The sequence below is a fragment of the Ailuropoda melanoleuca genome, chromosome 2 (assembly GCF_002007445.2).
Source record: "Ailuropoda melanoleuca isolate Jingjing chromosome 2, ASM200744v2, whole genome shotgun sequence".
Classification (NCBI taxonomy): domain Eukaryota; kingdom Metazoa; phylum Chordata; class Mammalia; order Carnivora; family Ursidae; genus Ailuropoda; species Ailuropoda melanoleuca.
This window is the reverse complement of record NC_048219.1, coordinates 29,559,095-29,580,260: the sequence shown is the minus strand read 5'-3', so window position 1 is coordinate 29,580,260 and position 21,166 is coordinate 29,559,095. Positions and strand designations below refer to the sequence as shown.

At 55.6% G+C, this 21,166-nt stretch overlaps 1 protein-coding gene across 1 annotated transcript; it reads left to right on the top strand.

Moving 5' to 3' along the window:
• On the top strand, positions 1-20,609 carry TTC22 (tetratricopeptide repeat domain 22). The gene is made up of 7 exons (XM_019795827.2): positions 1-890; positions 14,011-14,066; positions 14,329-14,444; positions 14,756-14,874; positions 16,377-16,538; positions 18,102-18,254; positions 18,783-20,609. Exons 1-7 carry the CDS (start codon positions 324-326, stop codon positions 19,317-19,319), a joined length of 1,710 nt encoding a protein of 569 aa, XP_019651386.2. The 5' UTR covers positions 1-323; the 3' UTR covers positions 19,320-20,609.
• The last annotated feature ends 557 nt before the right edge of the window (positions 20,610-21,166 follow it).

Here is a 21,166-nt window from a genome sequence, read left to right as displayed (position 1 = left end):
CCTTTTGCCATGCGCCGTGGTTTGCGCGCCCGGCAGTTGGCAATGCACCTGTTTTTTTGGCACACCTGGTTGTGCAATGCAGGCGTCTAAGAGCCGCTGAGCAGCGAAAGCCGACACACCCATCGGGCGCTCCCCGAGCCGACGCTCAAACCCTCCCACCAGAGGGAGGCGCCGCGGGACCCGGAGGCGGCAGGACCCTGGGCCTTCGCGCGCGGTGCCCCTAGCCTTCCGCGCGGGGCTCGCTTGAGGGCGCCCCAGCCACGGCACCCCACCCCCCGCAGCCGCCGGGGCAGGGGAGAGGCCCGGGGAGCAGCGGGGCTGCCATGGCGGAGCCGGAGGCCACGGCCGAGGACCTGGGCGCCCTGATCGACGACCTGGACTATCTGCCGGGCCACTTCCACCTGGAGATGCAGCTGAACTTCGAGCCGCGCTCGCCGGCCTCTCTCCGCGCTCGGGACCTGAAGCTGCAGCGGGATGGCTTGCAGCAAGAGCTCGAGCTGGCGGCCGCCCCGCAGCGCCCCGCCGTGCGCCACCTCCTAGGAGCCTTCGCCTTCTACCTGGACCAGCTGGACGAGGCCCGCGAGCGCTTCCTCGAGGTGGCCCGCGAGGACCCGGGCAACCTCAACGCCTGGGCCAACCTGGCGCACGTGTACGGGCGGCTGGGCCAGGAGGAAGAGGAGGAGGCCTGCGCGGGGCGGCTGGCCGGCCTCATGGGCCTGGCGGCGGAGGGCGAGGCACCTGGGGACCCCCAGCTCCGTGCCGCGCGCTGCCTGGCAGAGCAGGGCTACGCGCACGGCTTCGACGTGGGCTGCGCCAGCCCGGAGGAGCGAGCACAGGTGCTGGCTGCCGGCATCGCGCTCTACGACAAGGCGCTGGGCTACGGGCAGCAGGTAGGGTGACCCGCCCCAGGTCGGGAGGGCTGGGGTCGTGGCCCCCCACGTCTGCTGGATGACCCCGCATCCCACACTCTCCCCAAACCCTGGCCCTTTGGCTTCTGGGATACCCTTCTAGGGCGGCCTCTCCCAGACGAGGCCTGTAGCTTTTTTCTGCTAGGGCGTGGACCTGCTTCCTAGCGGGACAGTCTGCCTAGGTTTCTTTTCTGGCAACGCTGCAAAATCAGCGTTGGCCAAATCACCCTTCTCGTCTCGCTTCTCCCAGCAAGTACCTGTCCACGAGCCTGTGCATATGGCCTAAGAAAATGGCACAACCAACCTTACAACCCAACTTGGGCAGCATTCTTACCTCCTCTCTCCCCCTCACCCCAACTGCCACTAGACCCCCAATCCCTGTCCATTCGGGCCTGCCCATATCTCTAAGATCTAGCCACTCCTCCCCAGCCTCCCTCTGCAGCCCAGCCTCCATCATTTCCTGCCTGACTAGTGTAGTTGCCATCATTCTGCCTGGGTCCCTGCCCTCCTGCCTGACCCTTCTGCCTCCTCCTCCACCCTGCTGCCAGCATCACGTTGCTCAGTCTTACTGGCCACATCCCTGAACTGCTTACACCCCTGGTAACTCCCCACTGCCTGCCAGATAAGTCCAAGACCCTCCGGCTGGCACCTGAGACCCTCCATGCTCTTCTTCTGCTCTCTCTCTGCCATGTTCCCCCTTCCAGCCACGCTTTTGCAACAGCCTGAGTCCCTGTGTCCCCCCAGTGGACCAAATCTCCTTAGAGCTCACCTTGCCTCTCTCTTGGCCTCTTTCTATGATGCTCTTCTGCCCTACCTTTGACTGGGAGGTTCTCCCCAGTCTTGGGTTTGTCTCAGGCATCCCCTCCTCTAGGAAGCCTCCCCTGATGTCTGCAGGCCGGGTCAGGTGACTGCCCTGGGCTCCCACAGCACTGCTCACACTGGCCATTCACAAATCTGTCTCCTTAATTCAGCCTTGAGGTCTTTGAGAGTGGGGAAAACATCTGTCTGGTTTATCACTGCAAACCCTATACCAGGCACAGTGCCTGCCACACAGTGGTGCTCAATTAATGTATCTTAAATACTTGTATGCGCAGAATAGGGCCTGGCACTGAGTAGAAAAACACCAGGTATATTAGTTACCTATTGCTGCATAATAGACACCTTCCAGAACTAAGCAGCTTAAAGCAAAAAGCATTTATTACTTCGTAGTTATCGTGGATCAAGAATCCAGGTATGGCTTAGCTGGGTGCCTCTGGGCTGAGTTCTCATCTGAAGGCTTGCTCAGCTGGGGGAAGACCTGCTTTCAAGCTCACTCAGGTGGCACTGGCTGTTGGCCAGAAGTCTCCCTCAGGTCCTTGCCTATGGGTATCCCGTCACTTTCACTATATTCTGTTCACTAGAAGCGAGTCACTAGGTCTAGCTCCCACTCAAAAGGATGGGGCTATACAAGGACATGAATACCAGGAGATCGGGGTCACTGGGAGCCGTCTCAAGGGTTACCTGCATTGGATGACAGATGAATGACGTAGAGGGCGTTATCTTCCTGTTACAGAAGAGGAAACCACAGTTCAGAGAGGTACCAAGACTTTCCGTGAAGGCAGGATTTAGCTGTAACAATGATGTTTTATAATGGCTTAGATTCGTGATATTTAAATAACAACAAGCCTTCACTCAGGGCTCCATTCATAAAGCTTCAGCACACGCCCTCAGAGCCTTTTCCACCCAAAGCCTCTTCCAGCTTCAGAGAGGAAACGTGGAGTCCAGACCTCAGGGAATGCAGGTTTGAGGGCACAGACTTGAGTTCAACAAAGCAGCGTGGGGTAGAGGTTAAGGCGGGAGACTCTGGGTCAGACAGGCCAGGTAGGTCCCTGAATGCCTTCCACCCTCAGCGGGAGTCCTGGACAGCGTAGCATGCGTTGAATGTGGTCCCAGCAGCAGAGGAGGGCCGAAGGGGCCCTGAGCTAGGAGCCAGGAAGCCTCTTGGGCCTTCCTTTCTGGGCTATGGTTTCCCCCTCTGTGAACTGGGGGCAGAGAGGGGGAACTGGATGGTCCACAAGGCCCCTTCCTGCTCTCAGGGGAGGAAGGCTTCGTGGAGGAGGTGAGCGTAGAGGCAGAAGTTTGGGCATAGGAATCAGAGTCCAGCATCTCTCTTCCTACGCTGGTCAGCCTAGCCATGGTGGGGGCCCCCCCACCCTCCTCAACCCCCCACCCCTGGCATGAGCCACCTCCCAGAGGATGGAGTGGCGAGCAGGGTGCCGCCCAGGGCTGCTTCAGGTGGGCAGTGGCTCTGTGCTGTGTCCTTGGGTCTGGGTAGCACAGCTATGGGCAGTGCTCCCATTGCAGGAGAAAGTTGGGGACTTGGAGCCCCCATTTTGCCATCCGAGACTTGGAAGAGACCGTGCCTCTAGGGCACCTGGCATGGAGTAGACACTCAAGAAACAGCCACATCGGGTAACAATGACGATTTCATTGCAGTTAGAGCAGGAGGCCTGGGTTCACGCACCTAGCTCTCTTATCTTTTGGCTGTGCGGCTTTGGACAAGTCACGTTTCGTCTCTGGTCTTGGCGTCTGCTTCATGAACCTTAACAATAGTGATCTCTGCCTCCGATCAAATCATGGGGTGAAAGTGCCCGTAAACTGGCAGATTCTGGGCCTGTCTGAGAGGCAGGTGCTTGGCGTCTTAACGTTTGTTGAACATCTAGTGTGTGCCAGGCCCTGTCTTTAAGAAGCCTGTGGACAAAGGGAGGAGCAAACATTTGTTCTTTTATTTAGCCTTGCCTGAGCTCTCCAGATACTGGAGTCCACAGTCCAGTCCAGGTCCTGGGGGTAGAATGGCAATGACCGAGTATCAGAGAAGGAACACTTCCCTTCATCACAAGTGAGTGACAGAGGCTTCCGGAAGAAGCAGGAGTGTACCGGCAGGAATGAGGCGAGGGCTCTCCCAGCAGGGGTGTGGTGTGTGCAAAGGTCCTGCAGAGGGGGCCTGCAGAGCCTGCGGGCGTTAGTGACAGCTGAGTGGCTTAGAAAGAGGGCGGTCAGAAGCTTCCCACGAAGAGCCCAGGCTGGCCTGGGAACTGCTGACACGGTCTCTGAAATCTGCTTCCCGCCCTCCTCTTCAGCTGCGGCTGACTTCCCAGCAACTGGAAACCGCTTCTGCTCCTCCCAGCACACTGTGCTGTTTCATACCTCCCCGGGCAGCTACTGTTCTCCCTGCCTTGAAAGTAGACTCCATCCATCAAAACCCTGCTCAGATGTCACCTCCTTCTTGAAGCCCTCCTTCACTCAACACTCCACCTCACACAATAATACTTAGGAATGTCTTCTGTGAGTGCCTTCCAGACACGATCTTAGTGCCCACAAGAACCTTCTGATCCCATTTTACAGATGCGGGAACTGAGGCATAGCTGGGCTCAGTAACTTGCCCAAAGTCACAGAGCTAGTAAGTGGCCGTCGAATCCACCCCACTCTGTCTGACCTCAAAGCCTTTGCTCTTTCTGGGGAGGTCAGAGAAGTGGGGGCACGCTAAGTGCAGATGGTGGTGGGTGGTGAGGGCCACTCTGCGTGGACCACCTCCTGCAAATCTAGGGCAGAGGGCGTGTCAGAAGAGAGGCGGTGGGTTGCCGGGTATGGAGGGTAGGGGCCGGGAAGGAAGGGGGCAGAGAGGAGGTCAGGACCAGGGAAGGAGGAGGTGGGACCCCTGCTGAGAATGTCTGCCCCCCTCCCTGGGGGGGGACAGCTGGGGGTGGGCAGCTGGTGGTCTGGCCCCACCCTGTGCTGTAGCTTGGAGAGATGTCCCTCCCACGGGGCCGGGACTGTCTCCGGCAGGGAGGAGCCTCTGGTGCCCAGAGGATAAAGAGTGGCTGAGGAACGAGGACTCATCCGCTAGCGAAAATGACAAGAGAAAACCTTCCAGAGTTAATAATTCAGCCCATAATCCAAAAATAAACCGTGTGTGTGTGTGGGGGGGTGCTTGTGACTTCCGTTCTCAGCTCTTCACTTCCTCCTGTTTTCTTTAAGTCACAACAATGTGAGGAGGCAGGTTGCTCTTACCTGTCATTTCTACCCTCCTGGCAGCACCCCGTTCGCGCAGGCGCGGGTACGCGCACGCACAGAGTCACGGGTAGATTCTTGTGGACGGACCTCAAAGTGGGGGCGGGGGGGAATGTTAGGAGCTTTGGAGGTAAACAGACTGGGTTACAATTCTGTCTCCATCCCAGGTGGGACAGGTAAGTCACTTGACCTCCCTGAGCCTGTTTCCTCATCTGCCAGGTGGGATTCTAAGGCCCATCTCACTGGGTGGCCGTGAGGACTGAGAGACCACGGAAGGCTGCAGGCAGGGTGCACATCGCGTCAGGGCCCAGCCTTCTCCCTGCGCCCTGGGCCTCTCTCTAGCCCCCCACCCCTCAGTGTCCAGCATAGGGTGGGACATCCAAGAGCTGTTTGGGACTGTTGTTAAATTTCATTTCATTGAGTCACTGGACTTTAAGTCTTTTCTGTTGTTGTTGTTAAGATTTTATTTATTTATTCATTTGACAGAGATAGAGACAGCCAGTGAGAGAGGCAACACAAGCAGGCGGAGTGGGAGAGGAAGAAGCAGGCTCATAGCAGAGGAGCCTGATGTGGGGCTCGATCCCAGAACGCCGGGATCACGCCCTGAGCCGAAGGCAGACGCTTAACCGCTGTGCCACCCAGGCGCCCCTGGACTTTAAGTCTTTAAATCCCTCTTTTTTTAAAAATAAGGTAACTTGAACCTCTGTTTCTCCTCAAAAATACCCATGTCCCAAGCTAGCTCGGGTATCTGATTGTCTTCCCCTTCACCCAAATACTGGTGGCTTGACACACACATGCCCACGCACACGTGCACTCACGCAGGCCTTCACCCCTGCTCACGGCCCGGGGTGGCAGCACAATGGGTGCCAGGCCAGAGTTCAGAATTTTACATTCATTAGTGCATTTGATTACTATTCAGATGTCACAGACACACTGCCAGTTGAGAAGTGTGATTCCACATCCCACCAAGGACCTAACAGGCTCAGGGAGGGCAGCGGCTTGCCCAGGGTGACCCAGCGCACGGCGGACGTGCGGATCGCACCCCCGGCCGGGGCGGACAGGGAGGGAGGCAGAGCTTACCGGCCCGACAGACAGCCTCACAAACCAAGGTGTGGACATTCCAACCGGCCACCACACCCAGCGGGGTGGGGATGTGCTAGGAAGGGCCGAGAGGGCACAGCGGGTCAGTAGCCCCAGGATCCCCTGTGCGCGCACGCGCACGCACACCCACCCTCTGTACCTTTGCAGCCACCGGGGAGGCGGGCTCTGGAGCTGGGAGTAAAGAACTGCCCTCCTTGCAGGGCTTCGGCCTCCCACGAGACCCTGGGCCCTCGGTGGGTGCACTGTGCTGGGCAGATGCACTCGTGTGACTGTGGTCAGAGCATCCGCATGGGAGTCCCCAGCCTGCAGGGGTCCCTGCTCAGCTGGCCATGTCCTGGGTGCCCTGGGCCATCTGTTTAGTCTGAGTGTCCATGTCTGTGAAATGGGGACAGGGGTACCTGCCTGACAGGGCTGTGGGAGGTGTGACTGCTCACAGACAGAAGGCCCAGCCCCAGCGACATGGACAGTCACGGGCTTCCAATCCTCATCCCCCGAGGGGACTGCCAGGACCCAGGATGCAAGGGAGCCCCAGGTGCTCCTTCTCAGTGAGTCCCCACCCTCCCCTCTGCTTCCTCCTGCCCTTCCTGCGGTCTCCCTCAGCCTAGCCCCAGCCAGTCTTGGGAAGAGAACAATGGCATTGGGGAGGACCCCGCTCCAAGCTGGGGGCCAGGATGGGGTTTCTGCCCCAGCCCTGCCCCAACTCACTGTGGGTTAGTGGGCAAGTCACCTCCCCTCCCTGGGTCTCTGTTTCCTCCTCTGTCAAGTGCGAGCACTGGGCTAAGGTGGCGGCCAGAGTGATTCAGGGACAGGAAGGACTTTGAAGCAGAGAAGTGGGGGAAAATGAACTCCCGGCAGGAAGAAAATGCATACACACATGCGGGAAACCACAGCTTGGGGAACGTGGGAGACAGTATCTTGAGGACTGAAGAGCTGCAGATCATGGGCAGGGTTTCTGCTCCCATGGTGCTTGCAAACACACACACACACACACACACACACACGCACACACGCACACGACTTCACAAATCTGAGTGGTTTGATTGGGTTCAGCGAGGAAAAGAGATGGGAAACACTGGGCAGTGAGCTAGGTACTGTGCATTCACGTACTTTTCATAGATGATCTCATCTGGTCCTCACATGACTGCTGGGAAATCAGAACCAGTATTAGCCCATTCTACAGATGAGCAAACTGAGGCTAGAGAGGTGTAGTGACTTGCCCAAGGGCACATAGCCAGGAGAGGCTGGTGGGAACTGAACCCAGGTCTCTTGGACTTGAAGCCCAGGCTGGGGGATGGCTTTCCTGAGCTCTGGCTCCAGCCTTCTGAGAGCCTTGGAGCCACTCACATTTCTGAGTTTGCTGCTGGCTTCTCCCCCTCCGTTCCTAGCAAGTTTGGGACCGGGTTTCCCCTCCTCGTTGATATCGGATCTCAGAGTCCAACCTGCCTTTAGCATCATCTGGCCAAGCCACCTCTTTTTCCAGGAGAAAAGAATGTTAAGGGCACACATGGCACAGATCCGTGGGAGGAGCTGAGAACATTCAGGCATCACCATTATTACTGCAGAAGGCAAGAGACTTCTTCAGACCCACCCGGTCTCTTCTGGTTCCAGGGCTAGGTTTGGACCCAGGACTAGACAGCGTCCCTTCTCTCTAAGGACAGTGGGATAGAGAAGAGGCTCAACACAGTCCTGCAAGTCTAGGGAGCCAGTGCGAGGCAAAGATGACCTGCGTTGGTGGCATGACAGACCTAGGACAAGAAGGGGGGTGACAGTGGGAAGCTGTGGTCAATCTGCTCAAATCTTACATTCCATGAAGACCACCCAGGGAAGCCAGGACAGGGAGGCGTAGGTGACTTACTTCCACGGCATAGCACCGCCCCTTCAAATCCCCTCCACCAGTCACACTGACCACGCCCACCAACCTGCCTGTGACACAGGCCGGCCAAGTGGGGTCATTCCGTTTGTGCCTGCAGAAGCTGAGGCCCGGGCTGGGCTGGGGGCCTTTCCAGGATCCCCGGGGGAGGCAGAGGCAGGAATGGGACTCCAACCCCATCCCTCCGTTGACTCCGCACCCCCTGTGGCAGGAGCTGGGTGGGGGGAGGGAAAACCCCAGCCCTTGCCTTTCTGGTGCCTGTCCCACAGCTGGGGTGGGGGCAGGGCTGGGTGTGCAGAGCCGGGAGGCTGCTCTGTGTCATCACAGAGGACATTCCAGTTGTGCAGGAAGAACATATTCCTGAGGCCTGCCACCTTGTGACTTTTATTTCTGCAGCATCAGCCTTCACAGGGTCGGCGTGATGAGGTGGAAAGAACAGGGGCGTTGGAGGGAAGCAGATGTGAACTTGAATCCTGGCACTTCCACCCCGGGCTGTGGGGCTGGGCGGTGGCTTTTTTTTCTTTATTAGGCTCTGTTTCCTCCCCCAGAAAAGGAGGTGGAAGCATTGCATCTTCTCAGGCTGCTGTGAGTTGCCAGTCCGCGGAGGCACTGCCGCGCCCAGTGGAGAGCTGATGCTCAGGAATGTTCCTGCTCCTTGCTCCGTCACATCCCCCCTCTCCTGAAGGAGAACTAGTCAGCTGTCAGGAAGAGAATCAGAAATGGAGAGTACAGTGTCATCAGGGACACAGTTCAAATTGCAAGGCAATTCTTTTCCTGAAGAACCAGCAAGGTCTCTGTAGCCTATCCAGATGTATAAAGATTCATGGCTCATTTGGCATATTAAAAGATCTTCTACTGAAATCCTTTAAAATAGCCAAGCCCCACAGCACTTCCTTCTTCAGGGGCCACCTTATGAAATAAGTGGAATAGTCAAGATCCACCCCTGTACCCACCAGGTTCACACAAGCCTGCCCTGTAATGGTTTATCCTGACCCTCTTCTTTGCCGGTTCTGCCAGGTCACCTATCTTTGTCGTTGACCCACGCAGCTGTAGGAACTTGGGTCTTCGGGCTTTTCTGAGGATCACAATTCTGATCCTTTGGCTCATTTAAAAAAGAGATTCACCGACCAGCCCATCATCACTGGGCTCCCCACAGTGCAGTACCCCAGGATCAGTGCATCAGGGGGCCTATTAAAACCCTGGTTGCCCCGCCCCCAGAGTTCCTGATTCAGTGAGTCACGAATTTGCATGTCTATCAAACTGCCAGGTGATGCTTCTGCTGCTGCGGCTGCTGGTGGTCCTGACCACACATCCAGAACCACTAGTCTAGCCATTAGGTGCGGGAGCTCTGGGGCTGAGCTGCTGGGGTCCCAGCTCAGCTGCCTTCAAGCTGTGCCACTCTGGGCTACAGTCACCTCTTCCGTAAAATCGGGGTAATCATAGTCATGACCTCATAGGTAACCCCATGGGGTTTGAACAGGTTCACATGTAAACCCATGGCTATCTTTGAGTAATTCAAGAGCCTCGTTATGGCTTGTACTACGCATGCAATACCGCCACCTGGTGGCAGTGTGCCTGAATTGCAGGGGTTACTCCTCTCTCCTGGTTCCCTTCAACTTGAAGGCTAGATTTCCAGATTTCTGTCTGGGCTTACATTGGCTGTGTGACTTTGAGGACATAGTCCCATCTCAGTTTTTCCATCTGTGCCAAGAGAGTAATGAGAACTAACTTTACATTCCACACGGCGTGGTCTGAGGACCAAATGAAATCTGTGTGTGTCCACTCTGGGAAGCGCTGTGCAAACACTTGCCGCTAGATGTTGTGGGAAGAACACGAACTCAAAGTCAGAGGAACCTGGCCTGAAATGTCAGGTTAAGTGGACAAGCCTCTGCCTCCTCGAGCTTCAGTTTCCCCGTCCCTAAAATGAAGGAGATAACAGCGCGGGCCTCTGGGGAGCAGGGGAATGTGCTGAGGACCTCTTGCCTGAGGGCTGCGCCTTACTCATTGAGTCCCGGGGTCTGAAGATTTCACTCGCAGGTCAGGGCTGGTGCCTGGGCCTTACCCACTCTCTCCCACAGATCTGTCATGGAGTGGCGGCCTAATGTGAGACCCCCTCCAGCCTGCAGCCTTGGCCGGCCCCCTCTCCAGGCCCCAGAACCCCCAGTTCACAGGGTTGTGAGGAGGACCCAACAAGAAAGAGAAAGGGTGGTGTGCTGCCCAGAGCCCATGCTGGGCAGCCTCTTGGGGAACCCCCCTCCTCTGGCAGAAACCCTCTCCGGGCCTCCCAGGCTGCCTCCCACACCTTGCCTCTGGGAGCTGTCAACTCTGGAAGTGAGAGCCTCGCAGCCTAAGATGTTTCAGGGCGATTTTATTCTTCAGCAGAGAGGTGGAACAGCCTCTCCCTTCTCCAGGAAAGGAGGGGGGGACCAGAGACCTGTTTAATTTAATTTAACGCACCGTGGCTTGCCAGGTTGCCCCTGGTAACAGCCTCAGCTGCTGCTTTAGTTACAACCAGAAGGATTTTTAAAGAGACAGCCCATTTTCAGGCCAGGATCGCACAGCAGAGTGAAAGGCGTCCACGAGCTTCATTGGGGGTTAGAGGATTAAATTTCAAGGGAGGCGAGGCCTCAGACTAGATCTGTTTGGGCCATTAACTCCACTTCGAATCTGCAACCCCATAAGCCCACCTGCAAATGTCACTCTTCAGCAGAATATGAGGAGGGACTGCGTTTGGGATTTGTCATAGAGATGTCACTCAGCTAGCGACTTTTCTGGAAAATCTGTTTTAGCCTTCAAGTTGAAGGGAACCAGGAGAGAGGAGTTACCCCTGCAATTCAGGCACACTGCCACCAAGTGGTGGTATTGCCTGTGTAATAAAAACCATAACAAGGCTCTTGAATTATTCAAAGATACCTTAGGGCTTTAAGCCCTGATACTAACTAGCATGTTACTGGGTAAGTTGCTTCACCTCTGTGGTCTCAGTATCCTCAGAGATAGAATGAGAGTGATCAAGGAAACGGTGCTGAGGACAACTCTTGGGGCTAGCATTATGAAGGCGTGAATTTAAGTGCCAGCTCTGTCTGGTACTAGCTAACTTATTTCCTGTGGCTTGAACGCCAAACAAGAGGTACAGGGAGACCCCTGATTACACCACATAACTCTCCAACACTGGGGGTCTGCGGAGGGGAGAAAGGTGCTTGGGACCTCACAGGGGATCCTAGGTAGGCCCTAGTAGCACGGGGCGGGGGGCGGGGTTGGAGAGAAGGGTGAGCCAGGACCTCTCTGGACTCCTGAGAGATTGTTGCCCCAGAGGGAACTGAAATAAGCCCCATGGACAGAGCAGCCTCCTGGACACCCCAACCCTGCTCAGCTCTAACCCAAGCCAGGAGCAAGGGGTCCAACATTTACGGAGCACTCTGGGCTGGGCACTGCCCCCGCCATGCCTGTGAGCTCTACATCATTATCCCCCTTTGCAGATAAGGACACAGCCTTCTAGAGGTAACTTAGCCATCCGAGGTCCCCTGCCTCATAGGACCAGGCCTGTCGGCCACCTGAGCCTCTGCTCTCGCTCGTGGCCATACCTCCTTGTCCGAAGCCTGATGAGGCAGCAGGCTCCATCTCTCCCTACCAGGACTCCACTGGGCCAGCCTCAAAGTGGGCATGGGGCCAGAGATCATGCGATCATACCTCTAGAATGCCAAGAAGCCTGAGGCACTTATGCTTCGGTCCTTCACACGATCAGGCACTGACATTGCATCCCGGTCTTTGGCCAGCGTGGCCCACAGTAGTGGCCCCGTGAATCTGAGTCCCCCTTCCTATGTCCCAGGTACCGGGTAGGTAGAACAGGTAAGGTTATCCAGCAGCCCATCCTAGCTTTTTTGCTTTGGCTAATGTTCCCCATTGAGCCCTCGAGGATGCCCTTCAACCCTTGGCAAATGCCACCCTCCCCTTCGGAGAGCCCTGTCCCCAGCTAAAGCCCCATACACGTATTCCCCTCTAACTGACAGGAGGGCTCTCCGTGCTGATGTGAATGTAAAAACATACTGGATCTGGGCACTGCCCTTTCTAAGGCTCCCCACTGCCCTGCACATGAACCCCGGGGCCTGAGCCAGGCCCTTGGGGGCCTTTCCTGATGTGGCCCTGCTGGCTCACCCTCCTGCCCCTGACAACACACCATGCTCCCTCACCTCCGACCCAGCTTTGGCACACGATGTCCCTCCATCTGACGCCTTCTCTCACAGTGTCCCCCTGGGTGGTTCCTACTTGTCCTGGAGAAGCCTGCTCCAGCCGGTCCTCTGGAAGCTCTGTGGGCACGCCTGTATCATGCAGGATACTTCCTCCCATAACCCCTGGCGTTGCCTCCACTCATACTGTGATACGATCTGGCTTTCGTGCCAGACTGGGAGCTCCTAAAGCTGGGACCTGCCTTTCCTCTCCTGTGCCCATTGCCCAGCCTGGGCCAAACAGAGAAGATACTTGGTGAATAGTGGCTAAGAGATGTGATTAGCGGGGCCTCCTCTGGGTGATCTGGCTTGGGCCCCAGGTCAAGACCCTGCCTCGGTGGGCAGTCACGCCTCTCAGTGGGATCAGACTCACAGGACCCCCTTTCTCTCTTCTCCCTGCAAGCTCATCCACAGCCTCCCCAGAGCAGCCACAGCATAACTTCTGACACTTGCTCCCCCCACGCCCCCTTCACACATACCAGGCTCCATGCTTGCCAGGCACGCCACACGTCTCCACACTGAGCCCTCCATCTGGAATGCCCTTGGCCCGCATTCCACCCTCTGAAACACCACTGCTATTCAAGACTCACCTGACAGCCCATCCTCTGCAAGACCTTCTCAGAGTCTTTTGGCTGGGACTGGCCTCCCCATCCTAGTGCCTCTCTCCACATCAGTCTCATGGCCTTGTTCAGACTTTGCCTCATGCTAGCGCTATGGGCAACCTGGTGGGGTAAGGGGAGCCATGGGCTTTGGAGCCTAACAAAGGGAGTTCAAGTTCCAGCTCTGACACCCATATGCTGTGTGACCTTGGGCAAGTCACTTTACCTCTCTGAGCCTCAATATGTTCACTGTAAAAGGCAGATGATACCTACCCAATAAGTTGTTGAGAGATTGAGAGGGTGGGTGTCAGGATCCTGGCACATGGCAGGCACCAAGTCAAGCTCTACTATTTATGCCTGGACCTGTTTTCCTAGCTAGATTGTGAACCCATCTGGGCCGGGATGCAGGTCCAACTCAGTGCCATGTCCCTATAGCACTCAACACAGGGCCTCATGCCACAGATGTCCAGAAATGCAGGCTGGACTGAGTGCATTCACCTGGCTGCTGGGAGTCGGGGTGGAGGGATGATGGGGGTCCTGAGCTGAGGAGGCCATGGTGGGAGTGCAGAATCCAGCCTGGGGATCCATGCCAGCAGATGAATGTGGAGGGAGGGACCAGAGCCCGAAGCAGAGCTGCCGATATGCACTGGGGGTTTTATTGGTTTTCATTAAAATTCCTTCCTGAGGCAGCAGCAGCTACTCCCATAAATAACAGCATAAATATTTTATCTGGTGCCCAAGTCGGTCTAAATGCCTGGCGAGGTTGGCAAGAATAACAGCGGGAAAACCGCTAGGGGGGGGGTCCTGGGCTGCAGCTGAATTCCATCAACAAGCCCGAAAGGGCTTTCTCAGGAGGGCAGAAGCTGAGGGGTGGCGCCAAAGGGAAGAAGCGAGTGGACCATGGGGGAGAAAGGTGACCAGTGGCGTGTAGGCCCTGGAGTGGGGGGATCCAGGGCACAGGGCGAGGAGCCGGGGGGAGGGGAGCTTAGCTTGGAAAGCAAGATGGTGGGAGAAAATTCCACTCCTGCTCCATGACGGGCCCCTTACTTAGGACATTCATACAGGTTATCTCGTCAAACCCTGTGTAGTCGGAGAAGAGAGGTGATTCGGCCAAGGTCACTCAGCCACCAGTGGCAGATCCAGGACCATGGTCAGCGGTGTACTTGGGGCTTCTCGGGGTTCAGGGCAAGTGTGGGGATCTACGGACGATGGACGTGTACCGCGATAACAGCACCGCGGGCCATTCTCTGCTTTCCTAGATCCCAGTGGAGGAGAAAAGAGGCTGGTACTTCACCATGGCAACGCTCTTCATCAGGTCAGGCGGGGGGGGGGGGGTGCGGGGGAGGGGGACTCCCTTTGCCCTAATTCCTGCCATGTCTCTCCCCCCTCTTCTCCATATACCTGTCTGTGCTCATTTCTTCTCCTGGCTCAGGGCGCGCGTGGGACTGACTCCAGGCCTGGTCACGGCAAGGGCTCCCCAAGTTCCCTTCCCTGCCGCTGGCCTGGGGAGAACTCACAGCACCCTAGGGACACCTGGGATGGGGTGCCAGCTACCCACGTCCCCTTCTTGGCCACAGGCTAGATGGCATCTTCCTGGAGCTGGGCAGTGAGGAGCAGAAGAGGCTGCCTGCCTTCAACCGCACTCTGGCCCTGCTCCGGCAAGTGCTCAAGTCCTCGGACCCCCACCACCAAGGTAGGGCTGCCTGGCTCCCCCTTTACCTGTCACTAGCCCTGCCTGTCATTGTCATTGTCCTCACCTCTGGTATTGTTTTCCCTTCGGAGACATCCTGTTTCTCTCTGTCTCACCCTCTGTCCCATATACTCATTCGTTCATCTCACAGAACTCATGCACCTTGCAGCTTGCTCAGTGACTTTGCCACAGGCCCTCTCGTCTTCCTGGGGACTGACAACTTGCATGGGGCTGGCCCCGTCCCTTCTCCTAGGCCCTCTCCCTCTCTCCACCCCGCTGCTTCTAGACACCCTTCTCCCACACTTTACCCCCAGCTCTGGCCTGGTGCTACCTCGGGATGCTGCTGGAGAGGAAGGACACCTTCTCCACCACCCCCATGGGTGTCCATGACTGCGGGTACTCGGGAACCGACCCCCTGGACTGCTTTGGCAAGGTACGTCCCCTGGCAATGCCCACTCTCCAAACTGGGATGGAGTGTGACACCCCAGCCTCCTCTCCTGGAACTTGCTGCTTTTCTACGTGTCATCCTGCCTCCATCCCCCACAGTGTGGCCCACCCAGGAAGTGCCCCGGCTCTCCTTCCTTTCTTCATTCAAAACAAAAGTGATTTTTGTCATCTTTCCTCTTTGCTTAAGAATCAGACCTTCCCCACGCCCAGGCCCCAAGCCTGCTTCTCCAGCCTTGTCTTCTGAGCTATTCACCATGTCTCAGATATACCCTCAGACTTCTCCCTTTCAGGCCGTGGTTCTCACTGTCCCTCCCCACCCCCAATGACATAGTGAGAAAAAGATGGGTTTAACTGGGGTCTCATGCCAGCTCTGCCCATGGGTCATGTGACCTTAAGCAAGTCACTTCCATCCCTGAGCCTCATTATGTCTTTTTTTTTTTAAAGATTTTATTTATTTATTCGACAGAAATAGAGACAGCCAGCGAGAGAGGGAACACAAGCAGGGGGAGTGGGAGAGGAAGAAGCAGGCTCATAGCCGAGGAGCCTGATGTGGGGCTCGATCCATAACACCGGGATCACGCCCTGAGCCGAAGGCAGACGCTTAACCACTGTGCCACCCAGGTGCCCCTCATTATGTCTTAATTACATCATCTGTCTACCTTCCAGGTCATTGAGAGACTTAAAGGAGGTAATGCTTGAAATTCACTGTAAACTGTTGTTCAAGCCTTGCTCTTGGGCACCTGTTTATGTGGTAGTTTCCACACTTAGCTCAGTTTTGAAGTCTTTCCTGGAGGCCAGGGACCCTGTGATATTCACTGACCTGTGCACTCAGCACAGTGCCCTGCATGGGGCACATGCCCAATGTTTGCTGGTGGGTAGATTAATGAGCAAGTCCTTGATGAGAGATCTTAAAACAGAATGGAAAAGGAACGCTGGCTCATGAGGATTCTGAGAGCTGTGTCCAATTTAACAAACATACTGCCTTCACCCCTTCTTGAGAACCTACCTTGTGCCAGGCACAGAGATGAGTCCCTGCAGGAGTTCGGTATCCCAGAGGCAGCAACACATACTGGACAGGCAGTGGTCATTAGCAATGTGGAGGGGAAGTGCTGCGGGCCTGATAGAAACACTGCACTGTGTAAATATGGGGGAGGTAAAGGCCGATGCTGGCCCTCCTTCCAACAGCCCTGGGAAATTGGGGGAGCATACACTAGATGTGTCCGAGGAAGAGAGGTGTGCCTGGGGCACGGAGGGATTCACTGGACAGGACACATGAACGTGGTGGGGAGCGTGGGAGTCGGGCTCTTGGGAGTTGAGTGCCAATGAGTTGTATCCTTATGTATTAGGTTCCATGATATGGCCAAACTTACTGGCAGGTGGATTTAGGGAAGAAGAGCATTGCAGTGCCATGGCTCTATCCAGAGATGGGGGACCTGCAGGTCGGGCAAATAACCAAATAGTTTGCTCTTACCTTTCTTCCTTCCCTAGGCTATTGAGATAGCCAAGGACCAACCCCCCATCCTGAATCGCCTGGCCAAAATCTTCCACTTCCTGGGAAAGCAGGATATGGCCATTGGAACCTGCAACATGGCTCTAGATATCCTACGAGATCCAGAGCTCAACTGGCAGGCATACTGCACAAGGGCCAAGGTGAGTCAGCCTGCAGGCTCCGCCTCACCCTGCCATCCGGAATCCGAGAACCAGGGCCAAGGGTTAAGACTGGGTTGCCAGAGCCCAAAGGTCATAGAGCCTTCATGGTGGAAAGGAACTTAGCAGTCAAGACACAAGATTTGTGTTCTATAAGGTTGAGTGAAAGAATGAAGGACATTCCCACCCACCGCAGGCACCCCTCTACAATGACCTGATCAGCGACCTCCAGCCTATACTCAATACAGGCAGACTGACCTGGGTTGAAATCTGGCCTTTCCACCTATCACTGTGGGACAGGGGAAAACCCACTTCTCCTCTAAAACTCCATCCCCCAAACTGTAAGTTATGGATAATGATCTCCACCTACAATGCTTCCTTCCTCACTTCCTGGAGGTCTGGACGAAAAGGAAGCTATTAGCACCATCTTCCTGAAAATGTCAACCTCTCACCAACATTGTGTGTCTTCCTTCTTGGTTTACTTTTTCTTCTTAGCGCTTCTTACTTCCCAAAATGCTATGTATTTATCAAGCATATTGTCTTTCTCTCTCCCACACTAAAATATATGCTCTGTGGGGGCAGGGAATTTTGTTGTTTTGCTCTCTACTTTATCCTGGGTGCCTGGAACAGTATTTAGCACATAACAGGCTCTTGATGAATATTTGTTGAATGAATGAATGAAAACTGAGCACCTACCATATGCTAGATCTTGGCTAGAATATGTTCTCTCAATCGTCATGGGAACTCTCCAAGGAAGATATCAGTGTACTAATTTTTCAGATCTGGAAAATAAGGCTCACAGAGGTTGAACAACATTCTCCCCAGCTCACTTGCTAATGGGGGGGACATGGAATTCAGCCAAGGCCAACTGGCTCCAAAGCCAGAGCTCCCTCCTCCCCACCTTATGATGCTGTCTTAGAACTAGAGCCCATCCGGTTGGCTATAAAGCATTAATACCTTCAGCGACAATGACCCCTTTTACCTACTTCCTCCTTCTCATGCCTCCCCTTCTGAACTTCTAGATTTTTTTTAATGCTCCAAGTATGGGGGGAAAGGTGGGGTGTGGATGAAGGCAAGCGTCTGGAATCATTTGTAATTTGATGCTTGTAAGTTGGGGCCACCTTCCATTCCTTCCAAATTGCTTATGTGGACTCTCACAAAATCCATGCTGCCATCCTATCTAAAATAGCCCCCTCCCCCAGTCCCCTCTAGCCCATCACCCTGTTTATTTTTTCATAGCCATTTGTCACCACTGCACGCCCAATACCTGGCGCTGGGTCTGGCATATGGTGGGCACTCAATACATACTCGTTGAATGAATGAATTTGTTAACTTCATCCAACCCCCTCATTGTACAGGCAGGAAACTAAGGCCCAGAAAGGGTGTCTTTAGCACAGCTGGCACAGAACTAGGACCTAGGACTCTGGGGTCCCAGTCTCAGGGGCCTTCTGCACCACAGAACTTCCCTGAGTTGCTGCTGAGAAAAAGACTGGCATCATTTAGGGTAGAAAGGAGGACAGAGGCCCTTGCTCGGAGCATCATCCCTGAGCGGACTCTCTGCGGCAGATCCACCTCAGAGCGTACCTGCACGACCTCGAGCGGGCCAAGATGGGGCTCGGGGGCATGCCTGACAGGAGCCACCTGTCCTGCGCCAAGGCTGACCTGGAGGAAGTGGTCAAGGTGTGTCCGAGCCTCGAGACCTATCTGGACATTGGCCAGGTAAGGCAGCCTCTTGGCTTGAGTAGCCAGTGGCTTACTAGAAACCTATTTACTCTCTGCCAAGGCAGGCCTGGGCACTGAGAACTCAGGGAGAAATACAGCTACCTCCCGCCCCTGCCTGATACCATACCCACCTCCTACACCCATGGTGAGGAGTATATGAGGAAATGCACATACAGCATTTAGAACAGGGCCAAGCTCTTTCTAAAGCACTCAGGAAGTGAGGGCCATTACTCTCTATCCAGAAGTGCTCTCTGGGCACAAGGAATGATTCCCAAGAGGTGACAATATCCTAATTTTACATACGAGAAAACTGAGGCCCAGAGAGTGCCTCGTTCAAGATAATATGGCCAAGAGTCGTGGGGCTTAACTGGAATCACTATTTCTTCTCCTTTTCCGGGCGCGGGACCATTTGCGAAGAATTGTCGGAGGGAGGGTGGGGAATGTATGAATGGAATTTTTTAAAAGCATGTATGGGAGCGGAATGCCCAGGGAGAAAGGCTCAGGCCCCCCATACTCCCCACCCAGGTCTACTACTACATGGGCGTGGACGCCGTGCAGGAGCTGCTGGCGGTGGACGAGGCGGCGCTGAACCAGGCGCTGGTCTTCCTGGCCAAGGCGGGCGAGTCGGAGCTGGGCGCCACGTTGCCCGAGCTGCAGCTGCTGCGCGGCAAGTGCCTGCGCATCAAGGGCGAGGAGGCCAACGCGGCGGCCTGCTTCAAGCGCGCCGTGGAGCTGGACGACGCGGGCTCCAGCCACACCGACGGCTTCGGCTGCCTGCTCGAGGTGCTGCTGGCGCAGTGGAGCCAGGCGCAGCTGAGCGACACCGAGCTGGGCCGCGAGGTGGACGCGTGGCTGCGCCACGCCCAGGGCAAGTACCCCGCGGCGCGCCTGCGCCAAGAGCTGCAGCGCGTGTGGCGCGGCCACACCGGCGAGGTGCTGGGGCTGGCCCGGGCCTTAGTGGCCCAGGGACGGCCGGCGCTGGTGCGGCTGCTCTTCGAGACCATGGAGCGGGAGGGTGACGTCCCGAGCGTGCCGCGGGGCTGCCGCGCCCTCTCCCTTTGAGGGGCGTCGAGGCCCCGCCCCATCGAGGCCCCGCCCCACCTACAGCTGATTGGGCGCTCAAAACGGGCCTGCCCTGCCATAGGCCTGGCTGTGGAGCAAAGCCAATTAGATTCTCTTTCGGGAATTGGGGTGGGGCGGTTGAGACCCGAGGGCAGGAGGCCTGACCGCGGAGTCACAAAGGCCTGATGAAGGAGACCAGGGGTGGCTGGGGCACACGCGAGGGACCACCGGGAAACTGCCGTTTGAACCACTGAATTGTGCAAATACGCAAAAAAAGTAAGATGGCTGCAAGATACAGAAAATAATTGTCTCCGGTTTGGCGGCTTTTTAGTCCCCGTTCGCGATCCTTGAGGCCGGAGTTCCAGTCTTTGGATTGCCGTGAGTCACGCTCTACTCTTGCATAAAGGCGCCTTTACATAAATTGACTGGAATGGGTCTCGGGCCCCGCAGCCGGAAAAGCCATGCCAGAGCGGAGGCCAAAGCGGCGCAGTGATCAGATAAGGATAGGGTGAGAGTCTACACCTGAACGCTCAGGCCTTTTGCCTGCCTGCCCAGCAGTCTTCCAGCGGGCCTCATCTTTGGCCAGCTTGGTTTGAAAGGTCTGCAGACTCCCTGACATAAAGCCCATCCAGTAGAATCTTTGCTTGATTTCTCTGTTCTTAGGAGACCCCAGGGTCCCCACCCATCAGAAAGTGCAACCTGCACCCAGCCATGAACCTTCCACAAAAGCGTGAAGAAAAGTCTTGGAATTTTAGACTCTTGGACTCGTAGTCGTGGAGTCCTAGATGTGGAACTTTATTGTCCAAGACTTAGGCTCTGATTGCCAGATAGAATGGCCACGCTGGATTCTTGTGGCCCTACGTACAAGAGCCAATTTAACCTAAAATTCCAGATGAAGGTCTTGCCAGACTCTGGGAATGCTCGTTGTTCATAACTGCAAGGGCAGGACCCCCATAACGGTTTGTGATTTATTTTGCACTTTTTCCCTTTCTTTGGAGAGTTATACCCATTGCTTTGCTCCTGTCCCTAATCCTCAAACTTTACCAGGGAAGGACCAGCACCCCTGAATTGCTTCTCATGTCTCCAGCGACAGATGGAGAACAGACTAAGAGGTCCTTAGAGATCATGCGCTCCAGTCTCCTGTGTAGATGAGGGTCCCGAGACTCCTAGAAGGGAGGTGGCTTGCCCGAAGTCACGCCTCCTAGCCTCCTAGCCTCCCACCGCTGTACTTCATACTACTGTCAGCATTTTGCAGGTTGGAAAAATACTAATAAACTGATTGACACTAAAGTGTTAAGGGTTTATGTGTCAGCTGTCACATGGGGCACGCTGATATCCATTAGGACGATGCTCTAACATCAACAGTGGCATCTGTGAAGTCTGGGCAATGAGATCCCTCGAAAGCCCCCAGATCCCACCTCCTTCTCATCATGTTTCATTGCCGTGGATAGTGACCTCTCCCTCCCTCCTTCCTCTTACCCCCACTGCAGCGGAGTCCCACAGCTGACTCCAGGGCCAGCAGCACACACAGCCCTGTCCGCTCCTCCCCCCACATCTTTCTCCCCCCACAACTGTGACCTGTACCCTTCCCTAGGACAGAAAACCAGCTCTTTCTTCTGCTTCCCCAACAGACAAACAATTCAAGGCAGTTTGCTGGCAAAATTGGGAAGCTGGCAAGGTTTATCTGCGTCCCCAGGCTTCCCAGTTTGCTGCTTTCTTCACTTTTCCTGTCTGCCAGGTCGTGTATGTCTCCCTCCATGGCTTCCTACTCTTGTTGAACCTTTTCAGTAAACTTTCTTTCTGATAATCTCACCCATAGCGAACTGTATAAACCGGCCAACATGCAC